The sequence below is a fragment of the Fukomys damarensis genome, unplaced genomic scaffold (assembly GCF_012274545.1).
Source record: "Fukomys damarensis isolate Sample0158 unplaced genomic scaffold, DMR_v1.0_HiC HiC_scaffold_2, whole genome shotgun sequence".
In the NCBI taxonomy this organism is placed as follows: Eukaryota; Metazoa; Chordata; class Mammalia; order Rodentia; family Bathyergidae; genus Fukomys; species Fukomys damarensis.
Window position 1 is genome coordinate 32,783,451 of NW_022900914.1, and position 26,922 is coordinate 32,810,372.

A 26,922-nucleotide genomic window follows, 5' to 3' on the forward strand; every position below is an offset into this window, starting at 1 on the left:
TTATTAGGCAGAAATTTAGAAGTACTTACTCAAAAGTAGAGTGCAGTTATTCAAAGAAATTGAGACACATTATGATCGAGAGTTGGAAATATCTATGGGGACTTGAGGGTGTCTTCAAAATGGGCGATCTGGGATGTGTATTCCTACTGTCCAGGTTACACATCGAGGGACTGTTAGAATTCAAACCATTTACATGTGCTTGAAGCCAATATACGCTGCCCACTAACACTGTTTTGGAATACAATTTACAGGCCCAGAGCCCAGTTTACAGTTTATTGTTACTGTGTCTTCAAGACCTTTAGGATTTTTTTTTTTGAGTGGATCTCTTGTCTTGAGTAACTTTTGTGTCCTGAAGCTATAGTTTTTCTTAAAAGTACAATTTTAAAGTCCTGATGTTTTGCATGCCTTTCCTACCTATCTTTATTTTTTTCTCTCCTACCTTAAAATGGCTTGCAGAACAAGTCAATAAATTAGTAATACCTTGGTTATAGTAGACTAAGGTTTTGGAAGATAGTTAAATAGTTGACCCCAGAGATACTATTAATATCTTGGTCCTGTATTAGGTTTATTACTAGTCCTGGGAACTTATCATTAACCCCCTCAGCCTGACAAAGGCGGGACAACTACAGCAGTCATTGTAAGCTATGTCCCTTAGACTCCAGAGTTCAAGTAGGTGCCTCAGGGGTCACCTCAGAAAGCAGGACAGGTCACGTGAAGGTACTGTGGGGTAAGAGTCACTTACTGCTTCAGTAAGAGTCACTCTGTGTTTTGTATTTTATCCCTTGAGCTTTTTGGTAAAATATTCAGGTATACAGATAAAATGAAAAAAAAAAAAAAGATACAGTGAATTAAAACCCGTGACCTACATTCTACAATTCAAAGTAATTGAAGAACTAAGAAAAAAAGTCTCAACTTTAAACTTCAGAGAACTATAAAAAGAACAAACTAAGCCCAAAATTAGCAGAAGGAAAGAAATAGTAAAGATGACAGCAGAAATAAATGAAATGGAGATTATGAAGATAATAGAGTTGGTCATTGGAAGTTGAGTTGGTTCTTTTAAAGATAAGCTTGGCAAGCCTTTAGCAAGACTAATGAAGAAAAGAGAAAGGGCTCAAAATTATAAATGAGAAGAGATTTTACATGATACTACAGAAATATGAAAGATAAAACTCTGCTATGAACAGTATATGGCAACACATTGGATAACTTTAAAGAAATTAATAAATTCTTTGAAACATACAATCCACCAAGACTGAATGAATACATAGAAAATCTGAACAGACCAATAATGAGCAAGGAGGTTAAACCAGTGATCAAATACCTCCTAGAAAAGATCATGGTTTTATGTGTGAATTCTGGTAGGCATTTACAAAGAATGTCAAAACTTCACAAACTATTTTCTAAAAATTAAAGAGGAAATACTTCCAACTTATTTTATGAAGCCATTTATTATCCTCATATCAAGGCCAGATGAGGACACTATAGGAAAAGATAGTTACAGGCCAAGACAGAACATAGGCAAAAATCCTCATCAAACAATGAGCAAACTGAAGTCAAGAGTATATTGAAAATATCATACATCACATGCAAGTGGGATTTATCCCTGCAATAGAATAATTGTTCAACATATGCAAAAATATAATATGCCACATTAACAGAATGAAGAGTAAAAAGCATATGGTCATCTCAGTAGGGGTGAAAAGCATTTAACAAAATTCTACTCCCTGTTATAATTAAATACTCTCAATAAATTATGTATAGAAGCAATGTACCTCAACATAACAAAGGCCATAAATAAGCCCACAGCTAACAATACTTAAAAAAACTGAAGAGTGCTCATTCTCACCACTTCTAACACAATTCTGAAAGTCCTAGCCAGAGCAATTAGGCAAGAAAAAGAAAAAGCATTCAAATCAGAATGAAATGAAATTGGCTCTGTTAGCAGATAACATGGTGTGTTGTATGTTGTTTTGAAATGCTAGGGATCAGACCTGGGGCCTTGCACACGCTAAGCGAGTGCTTTACTACTGAGTTATTTCTCTAGCCCAGGTAATGTGATTTTATATACTGTATAGGCAACTCCAAAGACTCCACCAAAAAAAACCTGTTAGAGGGGCTGGAGATTTAGCTCAATGATTCTGCTGCCTGCCTTGCAAACACAAGGTCCAGAGTTTGATCCCCAATACCAACAAAACAAAACAAAACAAAAACCCTGTTAGAAATGGTGAACAAATTCAATAAAGTTTCAAGCTATAAAATAAGAAATCAGTTACATTTCTACATACTAACAAACTGTCCAAAAAAATAAAGCAATTTCAGTTATAATAGCATTAAAAAGAATAAGATACTTAAAATGTTTAAGATAGGGAAAGATATGTATGCCAAAGACATTGATGAAAGAAATTGAAGATGACACAAATAAAGGGAAAGACAAGTCATATTCATAGAATGGAGGAATTGATTGTTAACATTTCTATACTATCTAAAGTAACTTATGGATGTAATGCCAACCTATCAAAATTCTATTATGCTTTTCAAAGAAATTTTAAAAACTATCCTAACATAGTGTATGTGAAATGACAAATGAACTTCAATAGACAAAACAATCTTAACAAAGAGGAACAAAGCTGGAAATAACATATTTTCTGATATCAAAATACATTACAAAGTTATCAAGAGTATGGCTGGGCCAGGAATTTAGCTCAGTGGTTCCGTGTCTGCCTTGCAAATGCAAGGTCCTGAGTTTGATCCCCATACAGAAAAAAAATAAATAAAAAGGAATATGGTAGTGGTCTAAAACACACCGACAATGGAATAGAGAGCCCAAAAAATTTGTGAGTATGTAGTCAACTAACCTTTTATCTATTACTGGATGTCTATAATACAGAATAGTGATATTAAGTCAATTTATCTTTGGCTGGAACACTAACAGTGCACAATGGGGAAAGGACAATATGTTCAATAAATAATATTTGAGAAATTGAATAACTGCATGCAAAAGAATAAAATTGGAACCTTATCTATATCATATACAGAGTTAACTCAAAAAGAATTGAAGACTTAAATGTAAGACCTGAAAGCACAATAATTTTAGCAGAAAACATATGAGCAAATCTTAACATTGGTCTTGGCAGTGCTTTCCTTGTGTATGACACCAAAAGCACAAACAAAAAAAGCAAAAGTAGCAAGTGAAACAGTCACCCAACCCAGGTCCTTGCTGGCTTTGGAGAGTCAGGCCCAGGACTATATCAAACCAGAAAGCTTTCTCTACAGCAAAGGAAACAAGAAAATGAAAAAGTAACCTACAGAATGGGAGAGAATATTTGTAAAGTGTATATCTGATTAAGGGTTAATATCTGAGATATATGAGAAACTTACATAAGAAGCAACAATGATGAAAAATACCCACCACATTAAGTGCAGAGAGAGTGGTGATGTAGAGGGTGGTAAAATGCTTACCTGAGGCTCTGAATTCAGTCCCCACAGCCACTAAAGGGGCTGGGGTATGAGCAAAGAACCTCAGACATTTCTTCAAAGAAGACAGAGAAATGAGAAACAGTACAAAAAGGTGCTCGACTTTACTTCTGGGAAATGCTAATCAAAACCATAATGAAATATCACCTTACCTATGTTAGGAAGACTGTTATCAAAAAGGCAAGAGAGAATAAGTGTTGGCACAAAGGAAATCACTGTACACTGCCAATGAGAATATGAACTGGTACATTCATTATGGAAAATATTGTGGAGGTTCCTTAAGATTTTACTATGTAATCCAGTAATCCCACTTCTGAGTACATATCCAACGGAAATGAAACCGGTGTCTGCAAAAGATATCTGCAGCCTCATGTTCATGTTCATCGCAGCCTTGATCAGGATGATTAAGTGCCTATTGTTAAATGCATGGGTAGGGATATATTGTGGTAAATGTATTTACAGTGGGATATTTTCAGCCACAAAAAAAAGAAATCCTGACTTTAGGGGTAACATGGATGAAACTGGAGACCGTTATGCTAAGTGAAACAAGTCAGATGCAGAAAAACAAATTCTGTGTGATCTCACTTACATCTGGAATCTTAAAAACTTCAACTAAGTAGAAGCAGAGAATAGAGCAGTGGGTGTCGGGTGGAGAAATGAGAAGATGTTGGCCAAAGAGTTTCAACTTCAGTCATAAGATGAGTACGTTTTGGAGATTGATGATATTATATGACTGTATTGTTTACCTGAAATGCATACGAGTAGATCTTAGGTCTCCCTCCCACACACAGTGGTAGCTCTATGTGGTGACAGATGTGGTAATGAGCTTGACTGTGTCAGTCATTTCATAATGTCTACCTATATCGAATCATCACATTATATACTTAGAATGTATAAACTTTGTCAATTATATTGCAGTTAAGCTGGGAAAAACAAACATGAGAATACTCCTAAATTTTTCAGCATTGCATATTTATGGCATTTTAAAGTAAATTTTATGCAGTTGAAATCACAAGTTTGAAAGCTTTTATTTGATACTGTTAACAACCTTATACCTATATAACCCACTCTGATCAAAATGTGTGCCATTACGTCAGGATGCGTCCTCCAGCTCCTCCATTGGTCACCACTCCCGCTTCAGCCTTAGATGACACTGCTGTTTTACCTATTCCAGAACCTCATATAAACACAGTCATCAAGCATTGCTTTGTGTCTAGCTTCTTTCATCAGACACAATTTTCTGAGATTTTTGTCCACACTGTGTGTAATACTCTGTTCATTTTTATAGCCAAGGGAAAATCCATCATGTGGCTATAACAAAGTTTGTTTATAAGCTTATGAGTGGACACAGATTTTTCCAGTTTAGGAATCTTAGCTGCTATGAACATTTTTGGACAAGTTTTTGTGAACATGTGCTTTCTTTATCTAAAGTGAATACTTAGGAGTGGAAATTCTGGGTCAGATGGTAAAATTTATGTTTAACTTTTTAAACAAACTGGCAGGGCTTTATCCAAAATGGTTACTTCCTTTTATGTTCCCACCAAAAATGTTGCCAACGTTTGGTGTTGTCAGACTTATAAAATTTAGGTATTCTGGATAGTAGATGTTGCTTTCTGCAAAAAAATATAATGAGTTTTTAAAAATGTTTAAATGTTATTATATTAAAAGACAACCTATTGCCATGAATCCCCCTCAAAATATTCTCCTCTCCTTCAATACACTTATCCCACCATTCTTTCCATTTTCTGAAACAGATCTGGAAGTCTTCATTCATGAGTGTCTTTATCAGGCGTGATCAAAAATACATTTAATGTTGTTGCCAGGTGTCATCCTATGGAAAGGCAGGCTTCAAAAACACGGTGGGTCTGGAGATTTAGCTTAGTGGTGCCACGTCTGCCTGGCCAACAGAAGGTCCTGAATTCGATCCCTGGTACCGAAAAAATAAAATTATGGTGTGTCCCGTCTACCTTATTCACCACATCTAATATTATACAACTTCTGGCTCTTCCTCAAAGTCAAGATGACCATGGAAGATGAACATTTTGAATTGATTCAGGACCTTAAGGCAGCCACAACAGTGCAACGAAAAATGCTTAGGAAAGAATTTCCAGAACTGCTTCAGAAAGTGACAAAAACCACAGGATACTTGTGTTTGAAGCCAGGGACTGATGACCATCTGTATTTTATTGTGATAATTTTTTAAAAATGTAAATATTCATCATAGTTTTTGATCTTTGATCATACAAATTTTGTTTTGTTTTTTGGTTTTTTTGTTGTTGTTGGTGGTGGATTTTTTGTTTTTGTTTTTTTTTTTTTGGTTTTCAGAGACAGTCTCTCACTACATAGTTCAGCTTGAACTCACTATGTATCCCAGGCTGGCCTCGAACTCTTGGCGGCCTCCTTTCGCAGCCTCCCTAGTGCTGGCATTACAGGTGTGCACTACTATGCTCAGCTTGACTTTTATTTTTAATATCCATTTATATGATGAGTAAAGATGTTGGGCACGTTTTCATCTGTTCATTATCCACTTGTGAAGTGTATGTACAAATCTTCTGTCCACTATTTAAAATTGAATGTTTATCTTATTATAGTAGTTGTACTGTATAAGATTTGATTGAAGGGAAAGGTTTTACAGTGTAAAAGCATTTGAAAACCATTGGCCAATATGACTCTTTGGTAGTATTGCCTCTCTCCCTCCTCTTTCTTTTCTTTAAATCTGATTTTACCCCCTCACTTTTTTTTTCTAGTGCAAGGACCCCATGCCATTGTCTGTTTCTAGCTGTACAGTTAAGTTACTCCCTCAACTGCTCTGGATCTGTGAACAAAGTTCCCTGTCTATATGAAGTGACTGTGTCCTCCCTCCAGATTCATACAATGAAGCCCTAACTCCAATCTGACCATATTTGGAGATGGGATAGGACCTTCATAGAAATAAGTAGGGTTAAATGAGGTCATAAAGATGGATCCTGATCTGATAGAAGTGAGAGTCACCAGACTGTGCTGTATGTGCAAATGCTTGTACGGTTATGGCAGCCAAGCTTATTCATACACCATGCCACTGCTGTTTTCTACCATTGAGTTCTGTGTTGTCAACCTGTGAGATCTTACTACTTTTCAGATCTGTTTACCACCACACACACTGTGTCCAAAGTTCAAAATCCATTTGTCAGTTGCTAAGATCTTAAATCTCCTTCTTGACCCTTTTTCCCATTCTTCTTCCCTTTGAGTTGCTGGGCATCTTTTTCAGGAATTTCTCTTATGTGGTAAGCATATATCTTATTAATGTTCAATTTTATAGTTTACAGCCTCTCAATTATATCATTAATCCCCTGACAGTCACATCATTCCCAGCTTCTAGGAGATAGCCTCTGCCCTTTACCAAAACCCACCACTTTCCCACTACCTTAGTTCACAGTCCAGAAAACCAAATGCTGTCCTTGGCACCATCTATTTGGCTAGCTAACTGCTTCTCTTAACCTACCTTCCTTCCTTGCCCTTCCACCAGACAGCAGCACTTGTAGAACTGTTCGTGCCATCAAGTCTTCAGGTTCCTTCATAAAATGTCAAAATTTTATAGACAGAGAACCTTTAAGTAAAATGTGGATGAAGGGAGAGGATGTGTAGCTGTCAGCAGATTCTCCTCAATTTCTTAACTAAAAATGGCTAGTAAACAATCCTCTGGAGACACATTCCGGATTCTTCTGGTTCTGTCATTCATTCTTCCATGACTCTGAAAGAGGAGAGTTGGGAATTACTGGAACCAGAAATGCAGTTGGGCACGATGACCCCAGAAGGGCTGTGTACAGCCGGCTGTGCCCAGTATTCAGGATGCTTCCCCTGAGCACCCTATGAGGTGCCATCAAGTGTCCCTGCTAGTCCCTGCCTCCTGAGACAGTAGCTGGTTTTCTGGGATCTTCTGGTAACTATGAATTTCCTTTATTGTTCCATGGAACAATGATCTTGTTTCCTACTCTGTTAAATAGCTGCAGTGGCCCAGAGTTTGTTCCTGTCCCTCCTCTGTTTCTTTCCCTTTGCAGCCTGACTCATACCACTTTAACATTTGTTTGCCCCCGTGTTTTTCTTTCTGAATTCTTTCTTCCATTTTGTCTACATGTAAGCCAGAGTACACTGAGGCATTTCTCAGGCCCTTTCAGTTTCTATCATCTATAGAAATCCACTTGCAGCAGATGCACTGGAACAGGTTCACACTTCCAGCAGGAAAATCAGCAGGGCACATAGTTGCAGCCACTGTGACTGTCCTGTTCCACAAATCCACATGTTCTTGCAGGGGTTGCCCTTGGAAATTCTTATTTTGTTCTGCTATTTGCTAACAAGCCAATAGCTTTGGGGAGCTTTGGAGGGCTTCCTGGAAATGTCGCCTGCCTTTTTGCTTCACTAATCATTCTAGGCTCAGTACTGTGCTGAAGAGTGGGCATTTCTACTGAGCTAGCAGGGAGGAGTCAGCCAGATACAAAGAGTGCTTGACCAAGAGTTTTAAAGTCACACACCTCCTGCACCTGTTCCCTGCCATGTGTCTGCACTGGTTTCAGGTTTTCCATTACACCAGTCCAAACTCTCTGGAAACCTCTGGTCAGTTGTATACCGAAGTTATCATCTGGGGCACTGGTGACCCTCTCATGACCTCAGTGAGCTCATGTGGCTTCCCACATTGCATAAGGTATTCCCTGGGAACCGCCAACAGAGTGGAAAAACTCCCTCTTTAAATGGCTCCCACTGGAGCTGTTTTTGCTGGGCTGTGTCTCATGAACCCAAAATGGAAGCCCTTTCAGTACCAGCTCTGGCTTCTCACCATTTGTAGGGACTGGCCGGGAGAGAGCCACTGACTAACTGCATCCTCCACCCATCTCCACCTGGGATAACTATGGTGTGACCTGGGCTACTCCAAAAGCTTTCAGTAATTACTAGTAAACTGATTTACTTGGTTATGTTTGTTGAAAGGGAGCTTGCTTTGTCTTTAAATGAGTTGGGTGTTCCTAGTGTTAGAAATGCTTTCCAGAAACTGCTTTTGTGTTGGTCTTAAACCTTACTTGAGATCCTCTGCTCTTCTGTTGCTAGGTCTATGGTACAGGGGTCACTGTGGGAGATGGCAAGGAAGACACTTTTTATCTCAAATGTCAGCCAGCCTCGCAGTCAGGAGTTTATAATTACACATCTGAGAAGATGACACATTTGATATTTGAGAGCAGCAAAAATGAGCCCTTTGCACTTCCTTAGCCTCCCAGAAACATTTCATTTGTTGCTTCCAAAAGTATTTATTGAAGCTCTTTTATAATCCAAGTGTGATGCTAGAAAAATCCCACCCGGTCCATCTCTTCTTGCCCTTGTTGACTATGCATTGTAATAACATGTAGAGAAACTGCTGTTTTAAACAAACTGTGTCATTACATCCAGTAGAAGCCATCGTAGACAACAACACGGATGAAATAACCCAGAGGTAGAATTAATGAGTCTCTGGCTGGCTAATCGTTGGTGTTTGCCTTTACCTACAGGGACAGCACGCAAGATTCAAAAAGTATGTGGGGCACAGTGCACACGTCACCAACGTGAGGTGGCTGCACAATGACTCTGTGCTACTCACGGTGGGTGGTGCTGACACAGCTTTGATGATCTGGACCAGAGAGTTTGTGGGGACCCAGGAGAGCAAGCTGGTCGACAGTGAGGAATCGGACACTGATGCAGAGGAGGATGGAGGTGAGCCCCAGCAAACCGTGTGCCTTTGTGTAGATTCCCCTTTCTTCCATCCCCCACCCGCTGCCGGGCCACTGCAAACCAATTCTCCCCAAAACTCTGTTGTTTGAGGCTATGACAGCGATGTTGCTAGAGAGAAGGCCATTGACTATACCACCAAGATCTATGCTGTGAGCATCAGGGAAATGGAAGGCACCAAACCGCACCAGCAGCTGAAAGAAGCTTCGGTGGAGGAAAGGTATGGTGTTGCGAGGGTTGTTTGCCTTTGTTACAGCTCACAACAAACTTACTTCAATCAGAATGTGGTTTTCGTGCCCTTCAAGGTTGCTGCTTAAGTCAGTCTCTTACTGTCTGCAGAGTCTTAACCTATACACAGGCTTTAGCGGAGGGAAATTGCACAACACTGTCAATGCACAGCAAAGGTGGTTACACTTTGTTAGTGGTTATGGAGCATGACTTGAATAGAGTTGAAATTTTGTGGGACTGGGCTTCCTTTGCCTGGAGAGGCCAGGATAGCCACCAAAACTTCCCTGAATGTATTGGCTGGCAGGAGAGCTTGCTGATTAGTGAGGCAGGAGGGAGATCAGGTTTCTAGAGTCATGAGGAATATTGTAGAGTTGTGAAAAATCGTCTTCCATTCTAACCAGTCCTTTTGTTGTGCTGTATCACTAGTCTACCTTATCTTTCTGTGCCTTCACTTTCCCAGATTTGTGCAGGGAGGTTATTAATTCTAGTCCTAACCCATTTGATGTTGGCTCGAACACTGTATGTAGGAAGAGGGTTTCTAGTATTATGTCTGGTATTATGTATTTCTAGTATTTCTAGTATTATTATTTTTTTGATGTATAATAAATGGTCAAACATTTTAGAATTTCTAGAAAAGCTCATATTTATATAATTTACCATGTTCATACTTAGGAATGCTAAATATAAAATTAAAATTCTAATATCTAAAGAGAATTTCATAGTCCTCAAAGATGCATTAAGAATTCTTTGTGGACTACTCACCTTGTGGTGGGCTTGGTGTTCACAGTTCTAGTTATTTGCACTTGATAGGGCTCTCTGACTAATAATACCGATTCAATAAATATGACCTGTCACTTCTTACTATTAGATGGGATTGAGATGCAAAGGAATAAGATGTGACTCTCCAACCCCCTGCTTTGATGTTAAAATGAGCTTGACAAGTGGTGGGTGTGCTGTTGGCAAGAAGGTTGAATCTGGTACAGAAGAGCCCTAATTTTTCCCTAACATCTTTTTCAGATGCTACTAGGAAGATTTAGAGTCCTATTCTGATTTAAAATTTTTTTCTGCAATGGCCTATAATATATATTTCATTTTGCTTGCAGCATGGTTTTAAAGTGGCCACCCAGAGAAAATGATTTTAAAGGACTTGTAAGAATTGAGAAGGAAAAAAACAAACAAACTATAAGCACATAAGTACATGAAGCCTTCCCACTTACATAATCCACCCTAAAAAATTTGGCCTGAATTAAACACTTCTTTAAGCATTTTAATACTTTGCTGGTACTTTTAAAGATCACACTAGAGTGCAGTGAAGAAAACAGTTTTAAGATAAGTATAGGTTCTGAAAGGAATAATCAAGCCTTTTCTATAGAGAGCAACATCCATGAAAACTCAGAAAGCCTTGACAGCATCAGTGTGCAGAGGGACTGTAATGAGAGAGACAAAGCCAGCTGCACAGCATGCTTGGAGCATAGCAGGCCCACAGCAGACAGGGAGCTCGTACTGCGCAGTAAATGATACCTGACTTGGCCTCCAGGGAGGGAGAGCACAATGATAGACAAGGACAATAGGTTTCTACACATCCTGATCAGTAATATTAAGGGGACCTAAACCTCAGAGATGAAACTGTAGGCAGCTTCTGAATCACAGAAGAGAGAAGTGCGGGGCCAGTAGGTACAGCGAGGATCTGTGAAGAAGCAGGGTGTACGATGGAACTGGGGTGTGTGTGACAACTGGGCTCTGAGGGTAGGTGGATGAGACTCTCAACAATAAGCTGTGTGGCACACTCAGACCTCAACTGGTATAGAAAATGGGTTTCATGGACTCCAGCATCCTTGAAATGAGAGAAGAGTGGGACAGAAAAATGCTGCAGGTGCTTCAGACATCATGAGCATGAAGCCCAAGTAGCTTCTTCCTTGGAAAGTCCAGGATGGTCAACCAACAGCTCCTGATGCTTCCTTTGACCACTAACCAGAGGCCTGCTAATTTGAGAGGCAAGGTGTCTCCCTGACCTTCCCATCCCTGTCCCACGCTAACAAGGACAAGACTAACAAGGGAGAAGCTCCAAGGACCAGTGCAGAGGGGTGCCTGGAACAACTCCTCACGCTTATTTGGTCTCTCAGCAGTGTTTCAGGCAGTTCTATCTCTGCTCAAATCCCTTTCCAGCTTCTAAAAACAGTTAGAAACTGTGAGATGAGTGTAGCATCTGTCATATTGAGAAAAATGCCTTGAGGACAGCTGCACATTATACATCAATCATTTTTTAAGCAATCAAGTTCCTAATTCCTAAATCATATGATAGCTGTGGGTTGTTTCTAATTAGACTCAGTTATTTGATTTTTTTTTCAGTTGTTTGATTTTAAAATAGTTGAGACTTTAAATTGTACCTCTTTTTTTTTTTTTTGCAGTTTCTTTCACATGAGTTCTTATTCTTCTGAAGTCATATGATTTCAGTTCCAGTCATTTGAGAAGTGAGAAAATTGAGAAAAAAATTACAGTTGCTCTCAAAAGAATACTGGGCTATATCAACCAAATATATAATCCCTTATGAAATTACCCACTACGTATTTGCCCTAGGACTCCAGGGTGCTTGCTTTCTTGACTTAGACTTGTTTAACCAGTCTTCACCCTCAGGTGAACATGCTGTCAACTGCCGTGTGTGGTGCGTGGCTGAGTGGCAGTCTTGAAATCTTGTCCAGCTTTTCGAACCCATGCTTTTGCACCTTGTCTGGACACTGAAGGCTTCCCCACACTGCTCTCCTTTCCAAGGTGACTCAAATCTAATTCTGTTCTAGAGGAACCTTTCCAAACTTCTGCTGCTCAGATTCCAGACTTTAGCCTGGCACACCCTCACTCTCGACTTTTGACCTCATCTCTTCCTTTGCCATGTTTTCTCATAATGTCATGGCTTCTTTGGTCCTCTGCAAGCTCCAATTATTTCACGGTGCTTAAAAGGTCAGGGAGTTCCTTTTAAGAAAAGAAGGAAGGAGGGGAAAGCATAGTTTTGCAGTGCTTATCATCATCACAACACAAGGAATGCTGTTCTGTATTCTGACTTGAGGAAAAACTGTTTTCCTGAACTCATCAGATGACAAAATCCCTAATGTTTGCTGCATACCAAATTACTAGAGTTGCCTAAAAAATTAAGAAGTTGATTTTACCATAATACCAATGCCACACCTAGATTTTATGTTGCTTTTGATTTCTAACATAGAGTCATCCTGTCCAAAGTGGCATTTTACTGGCTCACGTGCCTAGAAATCCAAGGACAGGGCAACTTTAGGCGTCTCTCTCTCTCTCTCTCTCTTTTTTTTTGTGGTACCCTAGGGATCAAACTCAGGACCTTGTCCTTGCAAGGCAGGCAACAGAACCACTGAGCTAAATCCCCAGCCCAGGTGTCTCTTGATACAAGTGCTTAAATGTTGCTGTTAGGATTCTGTTCTCTCCATGTCTCCATTCTGCTTCTTCTGGATTATAAAAATTCTTCATGTAGCAAAATCTGTGACCAGCAGGAAGGAACTGCTTCCGATTCACAAGACCTCACAAGTGTCCTATGATGCTCTATTGGTTCAGCTGGGTCACGTGATTACCCTTGAACCAGTCACTATGACCTAGGATAAAAGAGCCTTTGGTTGAGGATTACTAAATACATAGTCATGTGCCACCTTACAATAGCACTGTGACCACTCACACTAGAATAAAAATCCAGAGCTGTTAGCAAAGTTAGTGATTGATTTCTAGATGCACTCCAAACTGCAAACATCTACTATATCCCAATCTTCATACCATGTATACATGTTTAAAATGCCCCTATTTGAACTGGTCATATATATATATACATGTATGTGTAGATATACATGTATATATACAGGCGCCGTGAACTGTTGTCATCCAGGTGACCATAAAGCTCCTCATGGTTTTGTGGCTACTGGTAACATTGACTACCTTAACGTACCATGTAGACCATGGTGAAGAAAAAACAGAATTGGGATTTTTTTCTAATGCCACCTTGAGGAAAGAAGCATGAGACACAAGCTGCAGTGATCACTGTTATCACATCCTCAGCTGGACAGAACAAGCAAGCATCCCTTTGCTTGTCATGCGTGTATTTTGCACACCTGGGAGTGTCATGAATGTTGGAAGTGACCACCAGTCAGGATGTAAAGGTTTTGTTTATGACAAATGATATGAACACGTGGAAGCAAAAACTTAAAGAGGAAACTCAGTGTTCTTGTTGAGGTGCAGCTTGCCAAGTATCCCAGGTGCCCACTGGGAAATAAATGATGCCCATGTTTGTCCTTCTTACAAGAAAATTCATACCTTCTGCCCTCCTTGGATGCCTCCCTGACTCTGGCTCAAGGCACGGCTGTTCCCCAGATGCAGGTTGTTTTCTCCAACTACTTAAGTCAGTAGTTTGTGTTTTTTTCCTATGTCCCTTTATTAACAAGTACTGAGGCTTGAGTTTTGGGCTGTCTGCCCAGGAACAAATAAAAGAAGGTGCAACTTCTGTTTTCTGTTTCTATGCCATCTTTACAACATTATTTTACTTATGTTAGTATTTTTCACCTGTTACTAAAAGGAGAGGCTCAATCCCCATCATTTTCTTACCTCAGAAGCTGCATAACTTACAGGCACAAGTCAAAATCCAGTTCTAACCGTAAAGTGAATCTTCTCTTTCTCAGAAAGGCCTTGGGCTCTGCTGTTAGCCTTTCTTTATTACAGACTTGAAAAGCTCTTGTCTCCCTAAAATAAAAATAAGTAGGAAAATTAATTTTTAGCACTTGAATTGTCTCAGTCGAATGTCGCTTATAAATTACAATTAACTATAGAAATTGAAGATTACCATTTCAGCCACAGTTTATCAGCCATATTTAGCCTAGATATCCATCTGTTTTGGGGTGGATAGGTAATATTGTTACAAGGAAGCAACTACCAGTGTGTTAGATGTGTCTCAGGTGTTGTGTCGCAGGATGCTGAAGAATGGGATCGAGGACAGAGAAGGTTAAGAGTAGGAATTTTTATTAAGCAAAAGCATCTGAGAGGTAGGAGAGGCCCCCACAGTGGGTTGCTGCTGAGGCTTTTTGTCTAGTGGATTCATACAGTAAACTCACATCACAGATTACCTTGGTTCAAACTAGAACCATCCTGTAGGATTACAAGTGCAATCACTTAGCTAATATTGATCTAACAGAAAAATAAGGTACATAGCCAGGCTACACAGTATGGAAAGGAACAAAGGCATTTCTGGAAGGGGTAGGAGTGAGGGTCAGAGTGTTCTGGTCATCTTTCTACATGTTCATTACATTGTTTAGACTTATTGGACCAAGTGGTGTAGTTAACAGTACAGCTTTCAGCTGTTTATCTCTGGGGAGGCTTGTAGGCCTCAGCATCATGTTTCCATCTTGGGGACTAGTTTCTGTCAACAAAGGCCTTGACCGCAGACCTGGTTTCCCTCCTCTCTGCTCTGACCCTACCTTGGGCATGGTTCCTTTCTAACTGCTTAGCAGTCTTTACCTCATTTAGCTGTCTATATTATATACACAGACATTTTTGTTTTCTAAAAAGAAACCTTAAGAAACAATGTTTTTGTACACTTTACCACTCAAATTTTGTGTATTAAATACTATTTTTAGGGATAGGGTCCCTAATAAAATTGAAAAGTCATTTTAAAAAATATTTTTCTTGGAACATCATCTTTAATATTTATTTTTTTCTGAGGATGGAATTCCAAGGTCTGGCTACTTAAAAGGGGAACTAGTACATTGATTTTATTTATTTTTTTTCTTTTTATTGAGTTCATTGGTACATTCTAGGTATACAGTACAGTTACATTCATTTTTGGGATCTTGTACCTTTACATGACAGGTCTTGGTTCTCATTTTTTCCCCTTACCCCTGCCCTCCCTTCACCCCCTCCTCCCCTCCCCATGTACAAATACTTTATTTCCATTTTTTCATTTTCCCATATTTTTTCTTTTCCCTTATTTCCTTTCCCCTTCCCTTCCCACTTTCCCTACACCTTTAGCCCTTTTCTTCCTATTTCACATTGTTAATTATCTCATTAGGATCTTGTGTACTATTATAGTTTTTCACACCAGAGAAACTATTTGGTATTTACACATTGATTTTAAAGTAAAGATTCTCAAGTTAATTTTTTAAACTTAATCTTCATCTGGGCCATGTTTTAAAGCAAAAGTCAGTTGATGACAGTTTTATATCATCTTTGTTACTATTACCTCTCCAACATAAATTATAGTTTCACACCAGAGAAACTATTTGGTATTTACACATTGATTTTAAAGTAAAGATTCTCAAGTTAATTTTTTAAACTTAATCTTCATCTGGGCCATGTTTTAAAGCAAAAGTCAGTTGATGACAGTTTTATATCATCTTTGTTACTATTACCTCTCCAACATATGAAGCCTGTGGCATCTTTTGATTCCCCCTTTTTAGTTCAGAATCTCTGACTATTATCAGGAGAGCTGGCTCAGTGAGACTAAAAGCCAAACTCATCTTCCCTTGGATTTCTGCTTACATCTGAAACTTCAACAAAACCCAGTGTTTACCTTGAGAGTGGCTGGCTGCCTTCTGGCAGAGGCTTGAGGATATCTTGTGCATTAATCCTACTTCTGAAATCAATCTGCTAAGTCCCAATAATGGGACAGTGACGTCAACAAAGGCAAAGTGGCCATACAAAATTAGAAATTGTAAATTTTCTTTAGTTTTAGAATGTAGTTTTCTTTAGTTATAGATATGGTTACCTATAGGACTGGTAAGTATTTCCTCAAGCTCTGTTGGGGCTTCTGAAGTCCCCAGAATGCCTCAATGAGATTTATAGCTATGCTTTTCCAGATTTTTCCAAGTACAAAATGTTTCTTTGCTATTTTCCAGAGATTTCATTCTATACCCTTCTACCCTGTAACTCCTCCCAAAACACACACTGAAATGTTCAGGAGAGTTTCACTGCATGCCTACCACCTCAGGAGGGATAAGTACTGAAAAGAAATTCTAACACACTTCAACTTGTCTACCATGAGATTTGAGAAACCAACTTCTGCTTTACCAGAAGCAAACCTCAGCAGGCCCAGGCTTCTGGCTGTGTGAGATTTTTTTTACCTTTTCTGCTACCAGAGAAGAACTCTGTAAAAGCAGAATTTCTACATGGTATCATTCAGTAAATATTTACTAAATGGATGAATTGACTTCTTAACACTTTACCAAGATTTAGGTTCATTTCCCATCATTGGTACCTTTGAATTAGATGGCAAAGTCTGAGACCTTCTTGACCTCTTTAAAATTTAGAAATCTAGCGTAGAAATTCCTGCCACTAAGCAGTTGGCACCCCTGGCATTCCATCTGGCTTCTGCCTTCACGTAATTCCAAACAATGGCCAGAAGCCAAAATCCCCTTACCTCTAGCGTGCATGTCAGTGGCCCTGCAAGTAACTGTTCCCTTCGATTAGCAGAGAATGTGTGACAATGGGCATTTAGGGCAGATCTAGGGGTTCAGGCAACTCCTTTTTCTCAGTCATGTACTGTATGCTTCTCTCCATGGAGGTGGATGAATAGCACCTCCAACTCCCCATACATAGGGACTCAATTCCCAGGCACAAGTGGCCCTGCCAAGTACATACATTGGGTGATCCCAGCTATCAGTGTCTCATCTTTCAGTAACCTCTAACTGTGGACAAATGAGGGTTCTGAAGGGTAATTGTTCTCTCTCCTCCTGTGCCCCTTTTGGGGCTCTGACATTTCTCTTCTTACCCTCTTTCCCTCCCCAGCAACAACAGGGCTGACAACTTTAAGTAGAAATAGTCACCTCCGTCTAGTGGAGTGTGAGTTACCCCAGACTTGTACTGGAGAGAGTCCTAAATGCATCCCTGTCCAGTCCTCCATGGAAGAAACAGTTTCACTCACAAACTGCCTTCTGCTACAAAGGCAGCTGTTTCTCTCTCTGTCACCAGAAAAGGTCCAAGGAGGTTCCCTCAGGCAGAGATGGGAAACCTTGACTCACCACCTGGTAGGGCAGGTTGCAGGTTCGCTCCCTCTGTCACAGAAAGTGAATTTCCAGGTTGTATCAGTAAGAGGCATATAGAGGTTTACTAGGCAGAATTTTAAAAGTATACACTCAAAATAGAGGGTTTTATGTGAATTTGGGGTTTCCCTAAGCTGGATTATGTAGGATGTGAATTCCTAGTATCTGTCGCTCCACCTATCTTGTGGGCTGTGTTAGAATGCAAACTATATATGTGTTTGAAGCTGAGATACGCTGTCCTCTTAATAGCACACTCCCAGGGCATGGGTGTTGGTAGGAGGGAACACAGATTATAAGGTAAAAGGTGCAAGCCCAGAGCTCAGTCTTGGAGGATCTAAGAATATTTTCCTGGAAGGAAAAAAAAAAGAAAAAAAAAAACCTTGAATAAATTCTGTGTCTTGGAGCTGCCATTTTTTTCTTAGAAATATAATTTTAAAATTAAAATTTTCCTCGTCTTCTAATTTTTACTTAACTTTCTTCTATCCTACCTCACACATATCTCAGCTGCTGCATAAGGAAAAGTGGCAGTGCCAGAAGTATTCTTAGCAAGGGATTATAGAGAGATCTGTGAATATTCTCTTACATTAATATTTTAGTCTTTCTGGTACATATTCACTCGCCTTTAACATATGTTCCTTAGCAAACTAAGAAACTTTTTACCAAACGAAAACAAGAAGCAGACTCAGCCTTTTAAAGTAGTAGTAACTGTTAAATGGCAGGAACCAGCTCCAATTGACCTCAGAATTCCACCCTGGCAGTTAAGTTTTCTAAATATTTCCTTATACTGGGCCTATGGGTAATAAATATCCTAAAATTTACCTCATATTCCTTCTAAGTTAATTTGAACCATAAGCCAAAATGAACTCCTGTAAATAAAACTGTGTGCCATAGGTTTATAAAGACATGTTACCGTGTTACTGGGCTTGCAGTTTTTGTGCTCAGGTTCATTGGCTTGCTGCTGACCTAATCAAAGGTGGCTATATAAGTTGGATAAAGGAAAAGGAATTTATTCAAACCTGACAGGATATTAAAGTGAACTCTGTCACACGCACTCTGGTAAGGAGCAGAAGGGAGGAGGAACAGAGGGACGATGTAGATCCCCACACTACCGCTTCAGCCATTCAGCCCATCCTCCCCTTCCTCCTTGTGGAAAAGGAACCAGGCTCTGGCCTCCTGGGGCTGGCATCTGCCTATTTGGCCACTTCTTTTGGGCTGAGATGCGGGGGATGCTGGTTCTGTGCTTAGCAGGAGGAGTTTGGTAAACGTTGCTTATCTCCAAAAGAAAAAAATGTAGTTTTAAAAATTTCATTTTGCAGTGCTAGTTACAAAAAGGTTTGGTGATCCTGTTTTGTTTGTTTCAGTCCCAAAGTAATAGACTGCTTTAATTCTTTATTTCTTAATTATGGGCCTGGTACCAGCTTTGGGGTCCCGGTATCCTGAACAAAGAATTAGACAAGGCACACAGAAAAGGCGATGAGGATTTAAATTTGCTGAAAGTGAAAAGACCTACATTCTGCGGAGTGAGAGCAGACCAGAGAAAAGGCTCCCAGTGGCCCTGAGGATCATGGTCAGGCTCTTGTATCTGGAATTCCTAGATTGTTTCTCCCTCATGCAAATACGGCATTTGGGATGGTTGTCTTGTTATTATAGACTCACTTGGCCTGGCCGCAGACTTAAACTGTCCTCTCCAAGGCTCACTTGGTTTTGCGCCAGATGTAAATGAGGAATTGAAGGTGGAGCTTTTCTGATTGGTCCCACAGTGTTCTGGAGCCGCGGTCTACCCAGAGTCTGTGTTCTGCGCATGCGCCCTGGGCCTCAGGACCCTTAAACCATGACCCCCACTTGGTTGAATGGATTTGCCCCAGCCCTAATCTCCTACTTTAGGATCATGACATCAGGGTACTGTGAACTCCACCAGATTGTAAACTTTGCCTGTAAGACTCCCGGCTCCCTGACGGTCTGTCACAGTGCTACCATGTGCCTAACACAATGGCCTGCAAGTAGGACACAGTAAACAAAGATTGAATGAAGAGGTGAATGAATAGAAGAATTTACTTAACCTGCTTCTCTTAAGAGTTAAGCAAATGAATCTGTCTTGAGAATGCTCCGTAAATTCATTCCTTGCCAGAGATCATATTTTCCTTCACTTTATTAGCACCTCTGGGTGTTCTTGTCTGTGAGAAATAGCGTGGCCCATGTAGAATCTGAGGATGTCTGGACTGGGACTGGCGGTGGGACTCTCTTGGTTAAATTTTTGTTACTGTTGTTTTGTTTTAGGGTACATACCACCTTTCTATTAAGAATTAAAGTGTTGTTTTGTTTAAATCTATTTAACTCCAAGAAAAAGAACCTGAAGCTATCACGTTTATTTTACATACGAAGCTTCTTTGTCATCAGATTTATAATGAATCAAAGGACATGCTCATACAGTGACAGTGTTGAAAAATGGAAGATTTAGACAGATTTCCTCAAGTTAAACCACCATATATAGGCAATCCCAGTTTTTTCTAAACTTTTAAGCTTTGTTTGGAGACTGAAATCTTCTGGGAAAACCTGCCCCCAATTTGGAGGAAAAAAAGGGTTCATTTAATCAGTAGCTGTGGGAATCTCTGGCTTGTTGAGCAGATGGAGCGAGCAGAGAGCGCTCCCCTCCATGGTCATGTCCACAGCCTGCTCTCCCACTATTTTCCTGGGCTCTGGGGCCCTGAGAGACACCTTTTGTCATTCTCAATCAATAGCTTCTTTGTAAACTTGAAGGGTTAGAGTTGGTAAGAACTGATAGTCCTGTTAAACAGGCATTGGCAAATTTTAATATACTGAGGCCTATCAACCCTGCTAAAGGCTGTCTTGAAGCTTGGTCCAACAAACAGGAAAGAACCTTTAATTCTAAGTTTCCATCCCCCTGCGGATAGATTGATTTTTCAAAAGCCTAAGTGTGAGCACATAGCCCTGTAATCGCTTATGTGTTGCATAAAAGCTAAGCTCAGCCCTCACCACAGGAGAGGGACTGCACCTGTGCAGGACAGACAGGGCCAGACCCTTCCCCACTTTTCTGGGCCAAATTCCCCTTCCTCACCCCACCACTTAATTCTGCCAGAGCTCGGCACTCAGTTACTGTGATGGAATTCTTTTATTTTTTTCAGTGAAGGTGGGCGGAACTGAAATAACAGCATCTGTTAAACTCTGAAATGCCAAAATAAATCATTTCTAAGGCCCATGTTTAGCTGGGTAACTCTACTAAAACCTGAATAGTTAGCTGATTTCTGTTTAAAGTTAATTTAATGATATTTTCAGAAATGATTTTTCTTATTCAAACCAACCCCTTGGTTTTCTGTGTTGGTTGTTATACAGAAATCACTGCTTTTCCAGATTATTTTAGGAATTAAGACTGCCATTCATTATAGAATTGTTTGTTTACTTTTTACACAAAGAGTGTACCAGGACATGAAAATCTAGATGCAAAGTGCTAGAAAATGATATTTTTCAAAAGATTAATGTACCTAGGTAGTCACACTCCTATAGTGTAATCATTTGAATCAAACCTCACAAATGAGATTTTTAAAATGCACCAAACATAGATAAGTACTTTTCTTTCAAAAGAGTGCCCATTAGAACAGTGTGGCGGGGTTGGGTCTGATTATTTTAATCAAGTCTCTGAACATCTCTCAGATACTTACTCCATTTGGAATAAGTGGATGATAACAGAGACATTTCTACTATACTTCGCTGAAAATAAGACTGGTTCTTACATTAATTTTTGCCCCAAAAGTTGTAATAGGGCTTACTTTCAGGGAATGTCTTATTTTTTTTATGTACAACCACCTACATTTATTCATATACAACAATCTACATTTGTACAAATAAAGCTATGTCATCTTCTTCTGGAACATTGTCATAACTCTCAAAAACCCTGAATTCTGACCTGAATTTCTTGGCACTCCACTTTCTGTAGAACCATTATCCCTAATCTCATGTCCAGCAAGAGAGCCAGCCTTCCATGAGCACTTCTCATCCATGGAGCCTGCACACAGTGCATTGGCAACGCAGCTGTCGGGGATTTTACCCCTTGAGTTCTTCATCCAAGTCACAACCTCTTGCTGGCTGGGCTTCACAAAGTTTCCCTTAAATTGAGTATTAATTGGAGTGGCAACATAAATGATGACAGTCAAGGATTATTGCCCCCTCAAAAGTGACGAAATATTGCAGGCACCAAGATTCAAGAAACATTTCTTTGTTTCACAGGAGTGTATTAAGTACATCTGTCACAACACACAATGTATTGAATTATGAAGAATCCTGTTAGACCCAGCTCTGTTATTTTGTTATCAAGTGTACATGATATTCGTGCCTTGTGTCTGTGCTCTGCTCATTCAGCAGTAAGTCTGTAGTTCATCTGTTTACATAGGTATTGACCTTTACCAAAAGATGCCCACTTGGGTGTTTATAAATACTTAATTATAATTTACATTATTTTAAATATTAATCTGAATATTTATATTTAATTATATATTAATAGTATTTATAATCCAATATATCTGGTGTGAGTTGCAATAGACATACTAAATGCATCTGTCTGGCTAAAGATCTTAACTGGGATTTATTTGGGGGGCAGGGCTTGTACTATAAGCATCCTGAAAAATTATGCTAAGGCTTATTTTCTGGTTAAGTCTTATTTTCAGGGAAATACAGTATTGGTGTGAAGTCAAAACATGATAAATAAAGATGTATTTGCAGAAGTGATTGTTAGGGTATACACAGTTGGTGCCCCCCGGAATGACGTTAGTGGACTCTACAGTGTAGAGTTTCAGAATGCTGTCATAGCTGTCTTTATAGTATTGGCATGACTTTGACCTGCCCTGCCCACTCCTCTGAAGTTCATGTCCTCTCTGCCATCTCCTGCCCCTCCCTGTACCTATCATTTATCGACTTCCTGGGTCTGAGACACTCAGTTAATGTTTAGCTGGTCAACCACAGTTCCTCCCCTGCCGTGGTTACATCGTTCCCCAGAACTGCTGTACTCTCTTCTATAACTCATGTCTCCTCTTGTTTTCTCATTCCCAGTATACCTGACTTTTACCCTCCAGAAGACATCCAATTCCTAGACTCTTCCATTTTTTACAAGTTCACCAGACCCCTCCTGACTTTTTTGGCCTAAATACCACTCTCCCTATCCTCTTGGTCCTTAACCTCTGAATTCTCCTACAACCTACTCTCCACTTTTCTAACTCGAAAACCATGAGTCAATGCAGATGGCCTTTCTTCCCTCCTTCATTTTAAAAAGTAAAGGTGTTACGCATGAACTCCATCTTGATAGTTCTGCCTCTATCTTCCTTCCCGTCCTCCACCTACAGAAACCATTCACCTCATTCCTTCACAGAAGAAAGATGTCTCTTCTCCCATTCAAGGCTGCCCCTGCGCTAATGCTGAGACCTCAGGCCCTATCCCTGGCCCTCGTCTTCTCTTAGCCGATCCATGCTCTCAGCCAGGAAACACATTTGTCTCTTCCATTGCCATCCAACTCCCTTCAGAAAAAACAGATCCTTTGCTCTTGTGCATTTACATCCATACCCCTACCCCAAACCTTCTCATCCTAGCATCACAAAGTTTTTATTCTCAGTCCTCTTCCATCTTTTCTGGCCCTGCCATTCTGATGACTTGGATACTTGCACCAGTCCACTCAAATTTCTTCTATTTTTGTCTTGCTAAAGGGAAAAACTTGTACAAAAGAAATATAGCACAAGCCATATGTGGGCTTTTCTAGAAGCCATATTAAAAAGGTTAAGAGATGGTAAGATTCATTTTTAGAATATATTTTATTTGACTCAATATATTAAACATAACCTACAATCAGTATAAAATGAGTTATTTTTCTTTTTTTTTTTTTTGTACTGGGGATCCAACTCAGGACCTTGTGCTCGCGAGTCAGGTGGCAGAACCACTGAGCTAAATCCTCGGCCCTATTTTACATTCTTCTTAAAAATTATTTTACTAGCTCTTTAAAATCTGATGTGTGTCTTATATAGTTATAGTGCACCTCAATTTGGAGTAGCTCAGTTCAAGTGCTCAATAGTCATGTGTGGCAGTGGCTATCACGTTGGACAGTGCAGTTATGGACACATATTACCCTTTACCTTTTGAAGCACCCTCTCCTAGCTTTCCTTATCTCTCTCCCTCCCCAGTGTTCTTCCTTTTCTTTCTCTTCCAGCTCTTCAGTACTGTTGGTCCTCGGGATTTCACCTTTGGCTGGTTTTCCCTTTACCCTGTACCCTCTCCCTGATTAATTGCATATGTCTCATCTGGCTGCAGGTGCTTCCCAGGGTCTTATCTCTAATACCCATGTTTCAGCTGAAGTTCCAAGTGGTAGACCATCTGGCAGATGTCCCAAACTGGACATGACAGAAGTGAAATCGTCATCTTCTCTCATAAACCCTCTTTTCTGGTCTCTCTCAGTGGTCCCATGATCAGCCCAGATGCCTAAGGTAGAAAAGTGGAATTCTTCTTGGGCTACTTTTTCTACTTCATCCCCTAAAGCCAGTCTGTTATAAAGTGTGGTGATGCCTACTTCACCAATATTCCTTCAAATACTGCATTCACTTGTTTTTTTCAACTGCTGTTGTAGTCACATTCCTCATCTTTACATTGGCTTATTGTAATGGTCTTTTCAATAATCTGTCCCTCTTTACTCTTAGTTGCCTCCATTTCATCCTTTATCCCTTCTTTCATCCAAATAATTTGTTTGTTTGTTTGTTTGTTTGAGACAGGGTCTCACTATGTAGTTGAGACTGACCTGGAACTCACTATGTAGTCCAGGCTGGTCTCGAACTCACAGTGATCCTCTTGCCTCAGCCTCCCGAGTGCTGGGATTATAGGCGTGCGCCGCTACGCCCGGCTGCATGCAAATAATTTTATATTCACCTAAAATGTCCAACTCTGAGACAGATTTCACAATTTAAAAAAACAAAGAACAAAACAACAACCTAAAACTTTGCCATAAGCTTCAGTCAAGAGCATATTCGATTTGGCAGTCTTTTTTCAGGACATCCCATGGTTCTCCTGTCTGACTCTTCCCCATTAACTCCCATACTGAGAAGCACTATAGATGGTTCTGGAAGGCATAGGAATACACTAACAGAATCCAGTTCCTTTTCTTTCAATAACAGGTAGCTTCTCTGGCTTTGGAGACTTTCTTTAAACCGAGATTTATCCTACATATCTTAATATCTTCTCTCTCCCTCCGTCTTTGCTGTCCTCTCTCTCGCCTCTCCCTGCTCCTTCTTTTAAAATCTGAGTCTAATATGCCTCCTTTCCCACACATGTACAAACACAATATTGCATGTGTTAGGCTTCACTGAGACCAGAAGCCCATCCATGGGGTAGGGGTAGTAGATCCTATTGGAGGATAATTCTAAGATGGAGTCCAGATTATGTTCTACTTAGCATTTAAAACCAGGATCCAGGGACAGGAGGATTTCCTAAGACCGTTTGGAAACTCTTAGAGCATTTTATGGTACATTTTTGGAGTCTGAACCAAGTTGTACTTTCTCCAAGAACACCTTCAGCATTGCATATTGTCTGACTAAACCCTAAAAACAATTTCAAAATTGTACATTGTGGCTAATTGGAACCGAGCTTCTCTACGCCCACATTCTTCTTTAGAAAACCTGCTTGGAGCACCTTTGTTTCCCACGAGCCTTGCAGCCTCGCTCCCCAGTTGGCTCTCACAGTGCTGACTCAAGTCATTGCAAAGCTTCAGGAAGAGCCTTGGCTCTGAACTCCTGTGCATCTAGGGCCATTGTATGCTCTGTTTCTCCCCTTCCTGTCCAGTCCAGCACCTTGGGGTAGGGAATACTCAGGCATTGAGTAGCCTCAGGCACCTTTGTGGGGTGTAAGCCTGTGTCAGATCAACACTCCATGCACCTTTCAGTGAGTCTGTGCACTCTCGTTAGCAGCCCAGCTTCTGGGAAGTTGGTAGCCGCAGGGAGTGACCTTCAGAGTCCTGCCGTATCTATAGAAGGTGCCACCTGCTTTCACAGGGGCACAATGTGCTGATTCTACCCACAGATGGGGGGGGTCTTCAGCAGCCTTGGCCAGCTCTGTGCCCAGGAACAAGGCAAGCACTGTCATACACTTGGTTCACAGGTATCTCCTGGCTTTCACCCTCTCAACCTGGGCAGAGCTGCTCTGTGGCTCTGTCTGGGCTGAGTCCTGTCTGTCACCCTTTCTCATGCTGGTCCAGTTTATTTGCTCTCTTGCCCGCCTTCCTCCTTAAAATTCTTACCTGCTGGAAGCTCTCATTCCCCTTGTTGCCCTGAGTCATCAGAGCCTTGCTTCCTTTTGTGTTTCTGCCTCTCCGACCCCTTCCTGCCCCTCCACCTTCGAAGCACTTCACCTTATTGGGTCTTTGCCAGCTCCCAGTTCCATCCACTGTCTTCCTGGCTTTCCCAGCCTGGGCTAGATGGGAACAACAACCTAGAAAGAGTCTATTAGACTAAAAAGTGAGTGAGTCTCCCCTTTGTCTCTGCTCTTTCCCACCTCTGCAAAGCTTTCCAGAGTCACATTTCCAATGGAATCTAAATCTGGAAGGATTTAGATCAGCTAAAAAAAATGCTAAACCTAGAGTGTTTGACTGTGTTTGAAATTTTTGGCAGTTCCTCCCACATCTGATGTTACAAACACTGTTTATAGATGCTTGCAAAGAAGCCTTTAATACTTGTATTGTGTTTTAACTTGCTTTCCTTTGGAGGCAGGGAATTGTCAAGTAAGTATTTATTCCATTCTCGAAAAGCACAGGTGCTGGATAAACAGCCAGTACCAAGTGTTCACTCAGAATCCACAAGTTAATACTTAAAATCTGCCGAATTTGCCACAGTGCAGGTTTCTTGCCCTTGCTCCTTTCATCTTTGGTTTTGAATCACTGCAGCTGTAACCATATGCTTATGAAGCAAGAAAGAATCATTCTGAGATTGCTTTACTTTTCAGTTTCTTTACTGAAAATCAAGGTGAAAAGCATCGAACTGCCTCGTGTGTATATATACAGCGTGATGTATATATGAATGCTCGTGTGCATACTCTACACTGTATAATATGTCGTATATTATACATCCTGTGTGTAACCCGGAGACAGCCCTATGTTGAATCTCAAATGACACCTTCTGAAACGCGCTGTAGCCCGGCGTCTGCTCGCTCTCATCACAGCCCCAGCTTGCTTCTGTCCTACACTGAGATGTCTGTAGGTGAAAGAAGAAACCCATGGATTTCATTTGAAAGTCCCACTAAAACAGAAGAAAGAGCAGATGCCCTAGGAAGTGATAATTAATGCGCAGGAAGTGTCTAGTTGTGAGAACTGGCATGCCCCATCCTCGAGATTTTGCTCAATTTGGCAGAGATGATGTCAGCCGGGGGTGTCGTTTGCTAGAGATGTGCTTTCTCTCTCCATCCTTTGTTAGTGACTCTAGTACCA

The 26,922-nt window shown here is 40.4% G+C and overlaps 1 protein-coding gene across 1 annotated transcript in view; it reads left to right on the plus strand.

The window, feature by feature from the left end:
* Positions 1-26,922, plus strand: part of Eml6 (EMAP like 6) — a 251,167-nt gene that overhangs the window by 199,914 nt on the left and 24,331 nt on the right. Inside the window, exons 27-29 of the mRNA XM_010615906.2 lie at positions 8,985-9,186; positions 9,295-9,421; positions 26,206-26,220. Of these exons, the coding sequence (XP_010614208.1) occupies positions 8,985-9,186; positions 9,295-9,421; positions 26,206-26,220 (344 nt within the window). The remainder of the gene's footprint in view (positions 1-8,984; positions 9,187-9,294; positions 9,422-26,205; positions 26,221-26,922) is intronic.